This window comes from Oncorhynchus clarkii, chromosome 7 (genome assembly GCF_045791955.1).
Source record: "Oncorhynchus clarkii lewisi isolate Uvic-CL-2024 chromosome 7, UVic_Ocla_1.0, whole genome shotgun sequence".
NCBI classification, from domain to species: domain Eukaryota; kingdom Metazoa; phylum Chordata; class Actinopteri; order Salmoniformes; family Salmonidae; genus Oncorhynchus; species Oncorhynchus clarkii.
The window spans coordinates 54,563,616-54,581,588 of record NC_092153.1 but is presented as its reverse complement, the minus strand read 5'-3'; the positions used below and the strand labels follow the sequence as shown (position 1 = coordinate 54,581,588).

Sequence of the window (17,973 nt, the reverse complement as noted above, 5' to 3'; positions counted from 1 at the left end):
ACCTGAGAGAGATGCAAGGTTAAAGACCGATTAGGCCCTTGCTATCGATCTGAGCTTGGAATTAGAATGAAGCAATCACGTGTCTCTGTAAATAATGAAAATTAATTAATTAATTGAATTTCACTTTATTTCCTGAATAGAATCAGTTTTAGTGAAATAGGCCTAGACTAGCCTGGTTGCCTTCTCTGTTCATCTATTTCCCAAATGACAGGAGAGGCAATGAGTGGAATGTTATCTAAAAATACTGGTATCCAGACTAGGCCTAGACCACTAAAAAGGAAGAAACTGCATGTTGTTTACATAAATACTTATGTTTGAGTAGGCCTTGTAAGTCATTGTGAACCCATTTACAACAACGACCTGCAATCATAGTCAGTTGGCTATCAGAGAGCTTTGGCAGATGTGTACTGATGGCGGAATTTGGTTGTGTCTCCTCGCATCGCCTCTGTGTCTGAGAGAGAGAGAGAGAGAGAGAGAGAGAGAGAGAGAGAGAGAGAGAGAGCGAGAGAGAGCGATTGGGGGCGGAGACAAAGTTAGCTAGATACAAAACTGGTATGATGGACTCAGAGCAATATGGATTCTGCGAGTTCACGAGGCATCACCGAGGAGCCCCGCTGTCAATCATCACGCTTCTAACCAATAGAGTAGCTGTGTTGAGCGGGCTCGCCCATTGCGCCCCGCCCCCCTCCTTGAGTTGTCCTCGGCGTGCACGCGCGTGGTCCCCCCCAGGTCGCGAGGAGGAGGAGGAGGAGGAGGGATGAGGCGCGCGGAGGGGAAATGGCTGCCGAAAACAAGCCGGAAGGTAAGAGAGAAATAAGGTGATGATTCTGTAGTTGTTGTTGACCTCGAAAAAAGGGAGAGCGACATAAGACGTTGGGTTCAGCTAAGGGGATGGAGGAATAGAGAGATGGAGGAGCTTTCCTCTTTTTCATCTCTCGCTCTCTCCCAGTCCTGTCCTGTCCTGAAAACACGGACACTGAAGCGATGCTGAGATATGCTACAGGCAGCCACAGACTTCAGCTCGATGACAAACGGTTACCGAGAGCAGGTTTGAAAATATGGGGATATAATGCAAACGAGTGTGTTTGTTTAGATACAGTACGTGAGAATGTTGTTTTCTTCGTTGCTTTGCGTGTCAGCGTCTCCCCTGGGTAGCAGGTTTACGCGGCTGAGCGTAACAGGATCTGAGTGGTTGTGAGAGCTTCACGCTGGAGGAATTCAGATGCTTTCTCAGCTCAGGCATCCCACACACACACACACACACACACACGCTGGTAAAGCACGAAATCGTCCGTGTATCTTCTGTAGTGCGATTCCTCCTCACGCACGCAACCCCGCAGTCTGTGCGGTCAGCCACAATGTGATGTTGTTTTTTACACGCTGTAGACGACGGAGAGTTGATTGATGATGATTCTACGCGGAACATACTGCAAGGCGGTCTGAAGAGCGTCTGCTATATGCCATGCCAGTATTATAAGAAAACAATACATTGATTCCAAATAATTTAAAAACACACTCACCTAAATCCAATGACATGGTGCCATTTTTTTCTTCACGTTGAATTCGGGACAGTTGATAACTCAACCAAATGTAAATCAAAACTAGACTTAGAACTGACTGACATCTGTGACCAGTGGGCCAAGTCTTTATCTTCTGTTGAGGAATTCCCCGATGGTAGACTTCTCTCCCTGGTGTGAATGAGATACACAACAACAGAGGGTACTTTGTTGTCAACATCTTTCTTGCTACTATTCATAGTTAGTGTGTCACGAAAGAAAGATAAGCATTGTGTGTTTGTGTTTGTGCATGTAGCATACTTGCATACTTGTGTGTGGGTGGGAGCAATGTGTGCCAATAAAGCAATTTTTGATCTAGCTTCAGCATCATTGTATATCCTGGGGATATACACTGAGTGTACAAAACATAAGGAACACCTGCTCTTTCCATGAAATAGACTGACCAGGTAAATCCAGGTAAAAGCTCTGATCCCTTGTTGATGTCGCTTGTTAAATCCACATGAATCACTGTAGATGAGGGGGAGAAGACAGGTTAAATACGGATATTTAACCCTTTAGACAATTGAGACATGGATTGTGTATATTTGCCATTCAGAGGCTGAATGGGCAAGACATAAAATGGAAGTGCCTATGAACGGGGTATGGTAGTAGGTGCCAGGTGCACTTGTTTGTGTCAAGAATTGCAATGCTGTTGGGGATTTTCACACTCAACAGTTTCCTGTGTGTATCAAGAATGGGGGCAAAAGTGCAACTCAATATTAGGAAGGTGTTCATAATGTTTGGTGTACTCAGTGTCTTTTGTTGGTCATAGTATCTGTCTCTCACCCTACACTGTAAGCTGTGATCTTCATTACCACTCAACTCTGCCTCATTACTGATGCCTGTAGAAATAGATCCAAGTCCATTTGAATTAGAGAACAAAATTATTTGCATGTTTGAACATGTCATATCCTTTACATTGATGTTATTTAAGAAATTATAGTGAATTTAAAGACAGACTCAATAATATGACATCATCATACATTATAACAGGATTCTATAACAAATAACAAAATTCTAAATTCCCAATTTTAGCCTACCATTGAGGAATGTCCACATTGCATTAGCAAGAGACCATTTTTGGCTGATTTAAATTTAGCTGATGTTGATAAGACGCCTTGCTTTATATGATGATGTGATATTGCTTACTGGCATCTCCATGTAAAATGACCCATCAGCACCAACATGTGAAGTTTATTGGAGCATGTCAAATTGGGTGTCAAATCAAAGCTAAGAGTGTCATGTACTGTCATGTTGTGTCTTGTCTCTGTCCTTTCCCTTCACCCTGTCTCCCTCTGCTGGTCGTTGTTAGGTTACCTTTCCACCCCCTCTTTCCCCCAGCTGTGCCTTGTCTCCTCCTAACCACCTCGTCACCCCTTTTCCCACCTGTTCCCTTTTTCCCTCTGATTAGTCCCCTATATCTCTCTCTGTTTTTGTTCCTGTCCTTGTCGGATTCTTGTTTGTTGTGTTTCATGCCTGAACCAGACTGTCGTCATGTTTGCTGTAACCTTGTCTTGTCCTGTCGGAATCTGCCGGTCCGTCTGAGCCTACCTATGTTTGGTAATTAAAGAAGCTCTGTTTAAGTTAATTCGCTTTTGGGTCCTCATTCACGCACCGTAACAGAAGAATCCGACCAAGAATGGACCCAGCGACTTCGGATCCTCTCCACTCAGCCGTCGGGATCCAGGGAGCGATGCTAGGCAGACACGAGCAGGAAGTGTCTGCTGCTCGACATGCCGTTGAGACCCTGGCCACCCAAGTCTCCAACCTCACAGAACAGGTTCACCATCTCCGCCTCGATCCACCGGCCACTTCCAGGGCTTTCGAATCTCCGGAGCCCAGAATCAATAACCCGCCGTGTTACTCTGGGGAGCCCACTGAATGCCGCTCGTTCCTCACCCAGTGTGATATTGTGTTTTCTCTCCAGCCCAACACTTACTCCAGGAGCACTGCTCGTGTCGCCTACGTCATATCTCTCCTTATTGGACGGGCTCGTGAGTGGGGCACGGCAATCTGGGAGGCAAGGGCTGAGTGTACTAACCAGTATCAGGACTTTAAGGAGGAGATGATACGGGTTTTTGATCGATCTGTTTTTGGGGAGGAGGCTTCCAGGGCCCTGTCTTCCCTATGTCAAGGCAATCGATCCATAACAGACTACTCTATTGAGTTTCGCACTCTTGCTGTCTCCAGTGGCTGGAACGAGCCGGCCTTGCTCGCTCGTCTTCTGGAGGGTCTCCGCGCAGAGGTAAAGGATGAGATTCTCTCCCGGGAGGTTCCTTCCAGCGTGGATTCCTTGATTGAACTCGCTATTCGCATTGAGCGACGGGTTGATCTTCGTCACCGAGCTCGTGGAAAGGAGCTCGCGCTCTCCGTCGCCCCCCTCTCCGCATCACTACCATCTTCCTCTGCCGGCTCGGGTGCTGAGCCCATGCAGCTGGGAGGTATCCGCATCTCGACTAAGGAGAGGGAACGGAGAATCACCAACCGCCTCTGTCTCTATTGCGGTTCCGCTGGTCATTTTGTCACTTCATGTCCAGTAAAAGGCCAGAGCTCGTCAGTAAGCGGAGGGCTACTGGTGAGCGCTACTACTCCTGTCTCTCCTTCAAGATCCTGCACTACCTTGTCGGTCCATCTACGCTGGACCGGTTCGTCAGCTTCCTGCAGTGCCTTAATAGACTCTGGGGCGGAGGGCTGTTTTATGGACGAGACCTGGGCTCGGGAACATGACATTCCTCTCAGACAGTTAAAGGAGCCCACGGCCTTGTTCGCCCTGGATGGTAGTCCTCTCCCCAGGATTCAGCGTGAGACGCTACCTTTAACCCTCACTGTTTCTGGTAATCATAGTGAAACCATTTCTTTTTTAATTTTTCGTTCACCTTTTACACCTGTTGTTTTGGGCCATCCCTGGCTAGTTTGTCATAATCCTTCCATTAATTGGTCTAGTAATTCTATCCTCTCCTGGAACGTCTCTTGTCATGTGAAATGTTTAATGTCTGCTATCCCTCCTGTTTCCTCTGTCTCTTCTTCACAGGAGGAGCCTGGTGATTTGACAGGGGTGCCGGAGGAATATCACGATCTGCGCACGGTGTTCAGTCGGTCCAGGGCCACCTCTCTTCCTCCACACCGGTCGTATGATTGTAGTATTGATCTCCTTCCGGGAACCACCCCCCCCCGGGGTAGACTATACTCTCTGTCGGCTCCCGAACGTAAGGCTCTCGAAGATTATTTGTCTGTAGCTCTTGACGCCGGTACCATAGTCCCCTCCTCCTCTCCCGCCGGAGCGGGGTTTTTTTTTTGTCAAGAAGAAGGACGGGTCTCTGCGCCCCTGCATAGATTATCGAGGGCTGAATGACATAACAGTGAAGAATCGTTATCCGCTTCCTCTTATGTCTTCAGCCTTCGAGATCCTGCAGGGAGCCAGGTTTTTCACTAAGTTGGACCTTCGTAACGCTTACCATCTCGTGCGCATCAGGGAGGGGGACGAGTGGAAGACGGCGTTTAACACTCCGTTAGGGCACTTTGAATACCGGGTTCTTCCTTTCGGCCTCGCTAACGCTCCAGCTGTCTTTCAGGCATTAGTCAATGATGTCCTGAGAGACATGCTGAACATCTTTGTTTTCGTTTACCTTGACGATATCCTGATTTTTTCACCGTCACTCCAGATTCATGTTCAGCACGTTCGACGTGTCCTCCAGCGCCTTTTAGAGAATTGTCTTTTTGTGAAGGCTGAGAAGTGCACTTTTCATGCCTCCTCCGTCACATTTCTCGGTTCTGTTATTTCCGCTGAAGGCATTAAGATGGATCCCGCTAAGGTCCAAGCTGTCATTGATTGGCCCGTCCCTAAGTCACGCGTCGAGCTGCAGCGCTTTCTCGGCTTCGCGAACTTCTATCGTCGTTTCATCCGTAATTTCGGTCAGGTGGCAGCTCCTCTCACAGCCCTTACTTCTGTCAAGACGTGCTTTAAGTGGTCCGTTTCCGCCCAGGGAGCTTTTGATCTCCTCAAGAATCGTTTTACATCCGCTCCTATCCTTGTTACACCTGACGTCTCTAGACAGTTCGTTGTCGAGGTTGACGCGTCAGAGGTGGGCGTGGGAGCCATTCTTTCTCAGCGCTCCCTCTCTGACGACAAGGTCCACCCATGCGCGTATTTTTCTCATCGCCTGTCGCCGTCGGAACGTAACTATGATGTGGGTAACCGCGAACTGCTCGCCATCCGGTTAGCCCTAGGCGAATGGCGACAGTGGTTGGAGGGGGCGACCGTTCCTTTTGTCGTTTGGACTGACCATAGGAACCTTGAGTACATCCGTTCTGCCAAACGACTTAATGCGCGTCAGGCGCGTTGGGCGCTGTTTTTCGCTCGTTTCGAGTTCGTGATTTCTTATCGTCCGGGCTCTAAGAACACCAAGCCTGATGCTTTATCTCGTCTCTTCAGTTCTTCAGTAGCCTCCACTGACCCCGAGGGGATTCTCCCTGAGGGGCGTGTTGTCGGGTTGACTGTCTGGGGAATTGAGAGGCAGGTAAAGCAAGCGCTCACTCACACTCCGTCGCCGCGCGCTTGTCCTAGGAACCTTCTTTTCGTTCCCGTTCCTACTCGTCTGGCCGTTCTTCAGTGGGCTCACTCTGCCAAGTTAGCCGGCCACCCTGGCGTTCGGGGTACGCTTGCTTCCATTCGCCAGCGTTTTTGGTGGCCCACCCGGGAGCATGACACGCGTCGTTTCGTGGCTGCTTGTTCGGTCTGCGCGCAGACTAAGTCCGGTAACTCTCCTCCTGCCGGCCGTCTCAGGCCGCTTCCTATTCCTTCTCGACCGTGGTCTCACATCGCCTTAGATTTTGTCACCGGACTGCCTTCGTCAGCGGGGAAGACTGTTATTCTTACGGTTGTCGATAGGTTCTCTAAGGCGGCTCATTTCATTCCCCTTGCTAAGCTTCCTTCTGCTAAAGAGACGGCACAAATCATCATCGAGAATGTTTTCAGAATTCATGGCCTTCCGTCAGACGTCGTTTCGGACAGAGGTCCGCAATTCACGTCTCAATTTTGGAGGGAGTTTTGCCGTTTGATTGGGGCTTCCGTCAGTCTCTCTTCCGGCTTTCACCCCCAGTCTAACGGTCAAGCAGAACGGGCCAATCAGACTATTGGTCGCATCTTACGCAGTCTTTCTTTTCGTAACCCTGCGTCTTGGTCAGAACAGCTCCCCTGGGCAGAATACGCCCACAACTCGCTTCCTTCGTCTGCGACCGGGCTATCTCCTTTTCAGAGTAGCCTCGGGTACCAGCCTCCGCTGTTCTCATCTCAGTTCGCCGAGTCCAGCGTCCCCTCCGCTCAGGCTTTTGTCCAACGTTGCGAGCGCACCTGGAAGAGGGTCAGGTCTGCACTTTGCCGTTATAGGACGCAGACTGTGAGGGCTGCTAATAAGCGTAGAACTAAGAGTCCTAGATATTGTCGCGGTCAGAGAGTTTGGCTCTCCACTCAGAACCTTCCCCTTAAGACGGCTTCTCGCAAGTTGACCCCGCGGTTCATTGGTCCGTTCCGTATTTCTCGGGTCATTAATCCTGTCGCAGTTCGACTTCTTCTTCCGCGATACCTTCGTCGCGTCCACCCGGTCTTCCATGTCTCCTGCATCAAGCCCGTCCTTCGCGCCCCCGCTCGTCTTCCCCCCCCCCCCCCCCCATCCTTGTCGAGGGCGCACCCATCTACAGGGTCCGTAGAATTTTGGACATGCGTCCTCGGGGCCGTGGTCACCAGTACCTCGTAGATTGGGAGGGGTACGGTCCTGAGGAGAGGAGTTGGGTTCCCTCTCGGGACGTGCTGGACCGTGCGCTGATCGAGGATTTCCTCCGTTGCCGCCAGGTTTCCTCCTCGAGTGCGCCAGGAGGCGCTCGGTGAGTGGGGGGGTACTGTCATGTACTGTCATGTTGTGTCTTGTCTCTGTCCTTTCCCTTCACCCTGTCTCCCTCTGCTGGTCGTTGTTAGGTTACCTTTCCACCCCCTCTTTCCCCCAGCTGTGCCTTGTCTCCTCCTAACCACCTCGTCACCCCTTTTCCCACCTGTTCCCTTTTTCCCTCTGATTAGTCCCCTATATCTCTCTCTGTTTTTGTTCCTGTCCTTGTCGGATTCTTGTTTGTTGTGTTTCATGCCTGAACCAGACTGTCGTCATGTTTGCTGTAACCTTGTCTTGTCCTGTCGGAATCTGCCGGTCCGTCTGAGCCTACCTATGTTTGGTAATTAAAGAAGCTCTGTTTAAGTTAATTCGCTTTTGGGTCCTCATTCACGCACCGTAACAAAGAGTCTATGTTTTTTGAGAAATTAAGGCATATACATTTTTCAACCATTTTCCATTCTAATGATTAGGACTAAGCAAAGGCTTTGATTTCTGGTCAAACAGATGGAAAAGGGGTCTTAGACTCTTAAGGAGCTGACCCCTTTTTTTTTTTTTCATTTTTGCCTAAAATTGCATACCCAAATCTAACTGCCTGTAGCTCAGGACCTGAAGCAAGGATATGCATATTCTTGTTACCACTTGAAAGGAAACACTTTGAAGTTTGTATAAATGTTAAATTCATGTAGAAGAATATAACACATTAGATCTGGTAAAATATAATTCAAAGAATAAAACTTAAAACAACATTTACCAGAAAAGGTCTTAAAAGGTTCACTACATGACCAAAAGTATTTGGACATCTGCTCATCGAACATCTCATTCCAAAATCATGGGCATTAAATTGGAGTTGGTGCCCCCTTTGCTGCTATAACAGCCTCCACTCTTCTGGGAAGGCTTTCCACTAGATGTTGGAACATTGCTGCGGAGACTTGATTCCATTCAGCCACAAGAGCATTAGTGAGGTCGGGCACTGATGCAATTAGGCCTGGCTCCAATTCATTGCAAAGGTGTTTGATGGGGTTGAGGTCAGGGCTCTGTGCAGGCCAGTCAAGTTCTTCCACACCACTCTTGACAAATCATTTGTGAATGGACCTTGCTTTTTGCATGGAGGCATTGTCATGCTGAAAGAGGAAAGGGCCTTCCCAAACTGTTGCCACAAAATTGGAAGCACAGAATTGTTTAGAATGTCATTGTATGCTGTGGCATTAAGATTTCCCTTCACTAGAACTAAGGGGCCTAGTGAAAAACAGCCCCAGTGTAACATTCGTCGTCTTCCTCTGATGAGGAGTAAGAGATGTCGGATCAATTTGCAGCGTGGTATGTGTCCAATTTAATAAGACAAACTGAACACTACACAAATACAAAATAACAAAGTGAAACAAACGAAACGGTCCCGTGTGGTAACAAACAATAACACGGAAAATAATCACCCACAACTCAAAAGTGAAACCAGGCTACCTAAATATGGTTCTCAATCAGGGACAACGATAAACAGCTGCCTCTGATTGAGGACCATACCAGGCCAAACACAGAAATTCCAAAACAAAGAAAAACTAACACAGACAACCCACCCAACTCACGCCCTGACCATACTAAAACAAAGACATAATAAAAAAACTAAGGTCAGAACGTGACAGTACCCCCCCCCCCCCCCCCCCCCCCCCCTCAAAGGTGCAGACTCCGGCCGCAAAACCTAAACCTATAGGGGAGGGTCTGGGTGGGTGTCTGTCCGCGGTGGTGGCTCTGGCGCGGGACGCGGACCAGACTCCACCATAGTCCTTCTCCGCCTCTTTACCCGCCTCCGTGGCCTCTTTAACCCTCTCGACCCTCGCCGCCGACCTCGGACCCAATCCAAGGGTCCCGAATGGACAGGACATTCCGGCAGCACCGGACGGATGGGAGATTCCGGCAGCACCGGACAGGCGGGAGACTCCGGCAGCTCAGGAGTGAAGGGTGATTCCCGCAGTTCCTGGCTGACGGACGGCTCTGGCAGCTCCTGGCTGACTTACGGCTCTGGCAGCTCCTGGCTGACTGACGGCTCTGGCAGCTCAGGACAGACGGGAGACTCTGGCAGCTCAGGACAGACAGGTGATTCTGGCAGCTCAGGACAGACGGGAGACTCTGGCAGCTCAGGACAGACGGGAGACTCTGGCAGTGCTGAGCAGACGGGAGACTCTGGCAGCTCAGGACAGACGGGAGACTCTAGCAGCGCTGGGCAGGAGGAAGACTCTGGCAGTGCTGAGCAGGCAGGAGCACCTGTAGGAAGGAGATGGAGAGACAGCCTGGTGCGGGGGGCTGCCACCGGAGGGCTGGTGCGTGGAGGTGGCACCGGATAGACCGGACAGTGAGGGCGCACTGGAGCTCTCGAGCACCGAGCCTGCCCAACCTTACCTGGTTGAATGCTCCCCGTAGCCCGACCAGTGCAGCGAGGTGGAATAGCCCGCACTGGGCTGTGCTGGCGAACCGGGGACACCATGCGTAAGGCTGGTGCCATGTACCCCGGCCCGAGGAGACGCATTGGAGACCAGATGCGCTGAGCCGGCTTCATGGCACCTGGCTCAATGCCCACTCTAGCCCGGCCGATACGAGGCGCTGCTATGTATCGCACCGGGCTATGCCTGCGCACCGGGGACACTGTGCGCCTCACAGCATAACACGGTGCCTGCCCGGTCCCTCTCTCTCCACAGTAAGCACGGGGAGTTGGCGCAGGTCTCCTACCTGACTTCGCCTCACTCCCCGTGTGCCTCCCCCCAATACATTTTTGGGGCTGCCTCTCAGGCTTCCAGCCGCGCTGCAGTGCTGCCTCCTCATACCACCGCCTCTCGGCTTTCGCTGCCTCCAGCTCAGCCTTCGGGCGGCGATATTTTCCAGCCTGTGCCCAGGGTCCTTTTCCGTCCAGAATCTCCTCCCATGTCCAGGAGTCCTGAGATCGCTGCTGCTGCTGCTGCCCGTTACCACGCTGCTTGGTCCTTTGGTGGTGGGTGATTCTGTAACGTTCGTCGTCTCCCTCTGATGAGGAGTAAGAGAGATCGGACCAATTTGCAGCGTGGTATGCGTCCATTTTAATAAGACAAACTGAACACTACACAAATACAAAATAACAAAGTGAAACAAACGAAACGGTCCCGTGTGGTAACAAACACTAACACGGAAAATAATCACCCACAACTCAAAAGTGAAACCAGGCTACCTAAATATGGTTCTCAATCAGGGACAACGATAAACAGCTGCCTCTGATTGAGAACCATACCAGGCCAAACACAGAAATACCAAAAACTTAGAAAAAACTAACATAGACAACCCACCCAACTCACGCCCTGAGCATACTAAAACAAAGACATATTAAACGAACACATTCTGTGAGCTTCTGTGGCCTACCACTTTGCGGCTGAGATGTTGTTGCTCCTGAACGTTTCCACTTCACAATCACAGCACTTACAGTTGACCGGGGCAGCTCTAGCAGGGCAGAAATTTGACGAACTGACTTGTTGGAAAGGTGGCATCCTATGGCGGTGCCACATTGAAATTCAATGAGTAAGGCCATTCTACTGCCAATGTTTGTCTATGGAGATTGCATGTTATGTGCTTGATTTTATACGCCTGTCAGCAACAGCTGTGGCTGAAATAGAAGAATCCACTAATTTAACTTAATTTTACTTAATAATGGTGCCAGGGGATGGTTGCCGTTTTACGGGCTCCTAACCAACTGTGCTATTTTGTGTGTTTTTCACATTGTTTGTGACTTATTTTGAACATAATGTTGCTACTACCGTCTCTTATGACCGAAAATACCTTCTGTATATCAGAACAGCGATTACTCACCTCGAACTGGACGAAGATTTTTCCTTTAATGAGTCCGACGCAAAGGATATACTGCTTCTCCGAGACCAGGCCCAAATCCCCTTCATTCGCATGAAAAAAATATGCAAATACAGGGGGCGGAGATCAGGGTGCCTTGTGAGAATTCGTCGGCAAGTGGGTAACCCGCCTCTACCATCTGTTCTAATGGCCAATGTGCAATCACTGGAGAATAAACTGGATTATCTCCGTTCGAGACTATCCTACCAACGGGACATTAAAAACTGTAGCATCCTATGTTTCACACGGATAATATACACTTAGCTCGGTTTTCTGTGCATTGGCAGGACAGAACAACTACATCTGGTAAGACGAGGGGGTGGTGGTGTGTGTCTATTTGTCAATAACAGCTGGTGCGCGATGTCTTAATATTAAGGAAGTCTCAACTTAATGCTTGCATGAGGCAGAGTACCTCATGATAAGCTGTATACCACGCTATCTACCAAGAGAGTTTTCATCTATATTTTTCGTAGCCGTCTATTTACCACCACAAACCGATGCTGGCACTAAAACAGCACTCAACAGGCTGTATAAGGCCATAAAGCAAACAAGAAAATGCTCATCCAGAAGCGACGCTCCTAGTAATCGGAGACTTTAATGCAGGCAAACTTAAATCTGTTTTACCTCATTTTTACCAGCATGTCACGTGCAACCAAAGGAAAAATAACTCTAGACCACCTTTACTCCACACACAGAGACACATACAAAGCTCTCCCTCCACCTCCATTTGGCAAATCTGACCATAATTATACTGTATTCTCCTGATTCCTGCTTACAAGCAAAAACTAAAGCAGGACGTACCAGTGACTCGCTCAATACGGAAGTGGTCAGATGATGTGGATGCTACGCTACAGGAGTGTTTTGCTAGCACAGACTGGAATATGTTCCGGGATTCATCCAGGCCCAAATCCCTGTCATTCGAGTGAAAAAAATACGCAAATACAGGGGAGGAGATCTGGGTGCTTTGCGAGAATTTGTCGGCAAGTGGATAACCCTCCTCTACCATCCGTTCTAATGGCCGAAGTGCAATCACTGGAGATTAAACTGGATGATCTCCGTTCGAGACTATCCTACCAACGGGCCATTAAAAACTGTAGCATCCTATGTTTCACCAAGTCGTGGCTGAACGACGACACGGATAATATACACTTAGCTGGGTTTTCCGTGCATCGGCAGGACAGAACAACTACATCTGGTAAGACGAGGGGTGGTGGTGTGTGTCTATTTGCCAATAACAGCTGGTACGCAATGTCTAATATTAAAGAAGTCTCAACTTATTGCTCGCATGAGGCAGAGTACCTCATGATAAGCTGTATACCACCTCAGTCACCGGCTTCGTCAATAAGTACATCAACGACGTTGTCCTCACAGTGACCCAACCAGAATCCATGGATTACAGGCAACATCCACACCGAGCTAAAGGCTAGAGCTGCCGCTTTCAAGGAGCAGGAGACTAATCCGGACGCTTATAAAAAAATAATTCATTCAAAAGGCCCGGCAGATGGATTACCAGGACAAGTACTCAGAGCATGCGCGGACCAACTGGAAAGTGTTTTCACTGACATTGATTGATCTCGACTGCCCTGTACCCCCGCACATATTTACCTGGTAGCTGTACATATATACGTATGTACGTATATAGCCTTGTTATTGTTATTTTATTTTGCTACTTTTTAGTTTATTTTTACTTTAGTTTATTAAGTCAATATTTTCTTAACTCTATTTCTTGAACTGCATTGTTGGTTAAGGCCTTGTAGGTAAGCATTTCACGGTAAGGTTCTATTTGGCGCATATGGCAAATACAATTTGATTCTTTGATTTGAAGGGATATCTACATACTTTTGTATATATATCTAATGTATTAGAAATACATAAAAACACAATGTTGAAGTAAAGACCCCTGACAACTAATATCAACACTTATATTTCGTTTTGGAGAAATAATTTGCCTGCTGTAAGTTTAAGATATGTTGTCTTGTGATTCTGTTACCAAAAACCCACATATCTTTCAGATATTTTCTAATTCCTCTCACTCATGAGGAGGAAAAATGTATAAAAGTTCACAGAAGTAACAAATAGTGGTAGACCTACCAATTAGTTAGTTTGTCTCTGAATTCTTAAGTGGTTAACTGAACATATCTACTTTAGTGTAATCTACTGCACTTTGCTCTACTGTGCTGTTCTGTGATGTCCAAACTCTATGATTGTTTCAGATTTGGCCTGGTCTGGACCAACCAAATGTGGTCTTATTTAGGGACAGAGCTCACTACAATAATAACCAGTCTGTAGAATAACACCCAATAATAGACAAAAGAAGGATATTACATATTTCTACCTTTTGTGTATTTATTCAGGATACATCAATTAGAAGCCTAATTGTAGGACAGGCAGACAGACAAACACACAGACACAACACACACACATAGAAGGGGACAAACGTAAATGCAGACAGACACACTCACAAACATACGTAGCATACATAGCTTCAGGCTTTATGGAGGCCGTGGGTTGAGAGTCCCGTTGCGTAGAGAAACTCCAGCAGATCAGAGAGGAGGAGCCCACAGGCACATAAACATGGAGTACCACCACCTCGCTACACACACACACACACACACACACACACACACACACACACACACACACACACACACACACAGGCAGGCTTATCCTTGGATGCCTGACAGCCACTAGCGATGTCTTGTAGCTCTACTATCTGACTTATGTAAAGCGAGGATGCTACTGCAGTATACACTGGGTGTACAAAACATTGGGAAAACGTTCCTAATATTGAGTTGCACCTCCCCTTTAACCCTCAGAATAGCCTCAATTTGTCAGGCATGGAGTACAAGGTGTTGAAAGCGTTCCACAGAGATGCTGGCCCAAGTTGACTCCAATGCTTCCTACAGTTGTGTCAAGTTGGCTGGATGTCCTTTGGGTGGTGGACCATTCTTGATACACACAGGAAACTGTTGAGTGTGAAAAACCCAGCAGCATTGCAGTTCTTTACACACTCAAACTGGTGCGCCTGGCACCTACTACCATACCCAGTTCAAAGGCACTTCAATCTTTTGTCTTGCCCATTCACACTCTGAATGGCACACATACACAATCCATGTCTCAATTCTCCCCTTCATCTACACTGATTGAAATGGATTTAACAGGTGACATCAATAAGGGATTATAGCTTTCACCTGGATTCACCTGGTCAGTCTATGTCATGGAAAGAGCAGGTTCCTAATGTTTTGTACACTCAGTGTAGATCAAGCTATAGATTAGAAGATGGCTGCTTTTACTGTTTGAATGGAAGAATGGATGTCACTGACTCGACCATAATATGACCACTTCTTACTGTAGTAAGTCTGTATCATAGCAACAGTGACCAGGGAAACAGGGAAATTAAGAGATGAAAACAAAGCAGAAGTAGAAGTTGTTGAAGCCAATGGTCACGCCTCTAGTATGGATGGAGTTTGTAATAATAGGAATATTCTGCCCAATTTCTTATTCTTTCTTCTCTTCTCTACTCTCTATCCCATCTCTCTCTCTCTCTCTCTCCCTCCCTCTCTCTTTTTCTCTCTCTCCCTCTCTCTCTGTAGGGTTGAAAAGGATAAGGAATCCAGAGCGGATGATTAGAATTGCCGTGGGATACACAGGACATGCCCCTCCCAAGAGTGATGACACAGACACCAACGGTAAGGCAAACACACTCAAACATCGCATCACAGGACTCAACAGACTTGTGCTGCTTTTTGTAGGACGAGGTGACTGTGTGTTGAAAAGCCTTCTGGCTAAACAAGGTGGCAGCCGAGGCCTTATTCTCATCAGCTCTGTTATGAACCTCTTGTGGACAGATATACTGTACATAAACGTAACTGGTACTGTAGAATCTGTCACTATCCTATGGGATGCATGAGATAACAAGCAGCATTAGTTCTGGGTCTTGTGTTTTCGTCACTCCCAGATCCTAATCAAGCATCTGACCAAATTATCAGAGATTTTAGTTCTGGGTTAACTGAGATTACTCTGCTACAGATAATACACACATGCACACACTCACACACACACACACTCTAAAGTGAGTCTCATTCTCATTCAGCTCTGTTACAGATCATGTTTATTCATGCGTGCAGACGCAGAGCAGTGTGTGTGTGCGCACTCACACACACACAGAGCTTATTTTAGGAGCAGAAGCTCATTGTCATGCCTAATCAATGCACAGAGCACTATCTATCCATACGGCATGGATCAGTGTTACTGGTGCTGGGAGAAACAGACCGTGGCTGGTTAAGAAAGAGCTGGCTTTAACTGAGATGTATGAGAGAGAGACAGGGCGATCAAAGGATTTTTTTGTGTGTTTCTAGTTCTTGTTCTAGTTTGGTGTGTGAGTGTATGTCTATTTGTGTGTCTGCATGTTTGTGTGTGAGAGAGAGAGAGAGAGAAAGAGAGAGAGAGAGAGAGAGAGAGTGGCTGAGTGTGTGTGTGTGTGTGTGTGTACACACACGGGGTGAGGGCCGGGAATATCTGTAGTGTTAAGGGGAGCTATAAAGGTGATGAGTGCTTTGATTGGTTATTGATCCTCGAACAGGACAGCCATCCTAGTGTGTGTTTGAGAGGAGGCCCAGAAACCTTTTTTTCTGTGGGGAGGTTATTGATTTGTACTGTGTGTTTGTACTCTCCTTGTCTGCTCTCCTGATCTGTCCTCAGATACAACAGGGACAGGAGAGGACAGAGACAGGAGAGGACAGAGCAACAGAGACAGGAGAGGACAGAGGCAGGAGAGGACAGAGACAGGAGAGGACAGAGACAGGAGAGGACAGGAGAGGACAGAGACAGGAGAGGACAGAGTGACAGAGACAGGAGAGGACAGAGACAGGAGAGGACAGAGACAGGAGAGGACAGAGACAGGAGAGGACAGAGACACAGAGACAGGAGAGGACAGAGACACAGATGCAGGAGAGGACAGAGACACAGATGCAGAAGAGGACAGAGTGACAGAGACAGGAGAGGACAGAGCGACAGAGACAGGAGAGGACAGAGCGACAGAGACAGGAGAGGACAGAGCGACAGAGACAGGAGAGGACAGAGCGACAGAGACAGGAGAGGACAGAGCGACAGAGACAGGAGAGGACAGAGCGACAGAGACAGGAGAGGACAGAGCGACAGAGACAGGAGAGGACAGAGCGACAGAGACAGGAGAGGACAGAGCGACAGAGACAGGAGAGGAAAGAGCGACAGAGACAGGAGAGGACAGAGACAGGTGAGGACAGAGCGACAGAGACAGGAGAGGACAGAGCGACAGAGACAGGAGAGGACAGAGCGACAGAGACAGGAGAGGACAGAGCGACAGAGACAGGAGAGGACAGAGCGCCAGAGACAGGAAAGGACAGAGCGGCAGAGACAGGTTGAGGACAGGGTGACAGGGTGACAATAACAGGAGGACAGAGCGACAGAGACAGGAGAGGACAGAGTGACAGAGACAGGAGAGGACAGAGAGACAGGAGAGGACAGAGTGACAATAACAGGAGAGGACAGGGTGACAATAACAGGAGAGGACAGAGCGACAGAGACAGGAGAGGACAGAGCGACAGAGACAGGAGAGGACAGAGCGACAGAGACAGGAGAGGACAGGGCGACAGAGACAAGAGAGGACAGAGCGACAGAGACAGGAGAGGACAGAGCGACAGAGACAAGAGAGGACAGAGCGACAGAGACAGGAGAGGAGAGAGAGACAGAGACAGGAGAAGACAGAGCGACAGGACAGAGCAACAGAGACAAGAGAGGACAGAGCGACAGAGACAGGAGAGGACAGAGAGACAGGAGAGGACAGAGAGACAATGACAGGAGAGGACAGAGAGACAGAGACAGGAGAGGACAGAGAGACAGGAGAGGTCAGAGAGACAATGACAGGAGAGGACAGAGAGACAGAGACATAGACACCCCAGAGCCCAGGGACATGAGAGGACAGCGAGACAGAGACAGGAGAGGACAGAGAGACAGACAGGGACAGGAGCGACAGAGAGACAGACAATGACAGAGAGACAGACAGGGACAGGAGAGACAGAGAGAGAGAGGTCAGGGACAGATGGAGCGGGGGAGGGACTGGGGGGGAAAGAGGAATGGTGAGGGACAGGGGGAGGAGCAGAAAGGGAGGCTAAGGTTGTTGGTTTGAGAATCAGAGGGGAAGGCTTGGGCATGGAGGATGAGTGATTCATTTTCTTGAATTGTTTTGTTGATTAATCGATCATACCAACAATTCCTCACATCCCAGCATTCTCTCTGTTGTGGCACCCCAGCTGAGGATGACTTGAGGAAAGGTTTATCAGCAGAATCATGAATTAGCATGCACACCCATCCCTCTATCCCTCTCCTCATCCCCCTTCTTCTTAATCTCCTCTCTCCCTGTCTTTTCCTTCCTTCCCCATTTCTCTGCCTCTTTTTGAACGCACATCTACCCCAAACTCTTCTCCTCCTCTCCTACTTCCCTCTCTCCCCTATATCTCCCCCTTTCTCTTCTTCCTTCCCCTCTATCTCCCTCTATCTAGTTTCCGTGCAATGAGCCTTTCTTTCACATTCATTTTATTTAGAAAAGGGGAGAAATATGACATTTCTCCTCAGTACTGGGAGAAATATTTGTATTTATTTACTCTTACAATAAGTGCCATGGGATCTTTAGTGACCACAGA

General features: G+C 48.4%; 1 protein-coding gene across 1 annotated transcript in view; it reads left to right on the top strand.

Moving 5' to 3' along the window:
- The first annotated feature begins 777 nt into the window (after nucleotides 1–777).
- Nucleotides 778–17,973, top strand: part of LOC139412616 (calmodulin-binding transcription activator 1-like) — a 126,304-nt gene continuing 109,108 nt past the window's right edge. Inside the window, exons 1-2 of the mRNA XM_071159310.1 lie at nucleotides 778–802; nucleotides 14,887–14,982. Of these exons, the coding sequence (XP_071015411.1) occupies nucleotides 778–802; nucleotides 14,887–14,982 (121 nt within the window). The remainder of the gene's footprint in view (nucleotides 803–14,886; nucleotides 14,983–17,973) is intronic.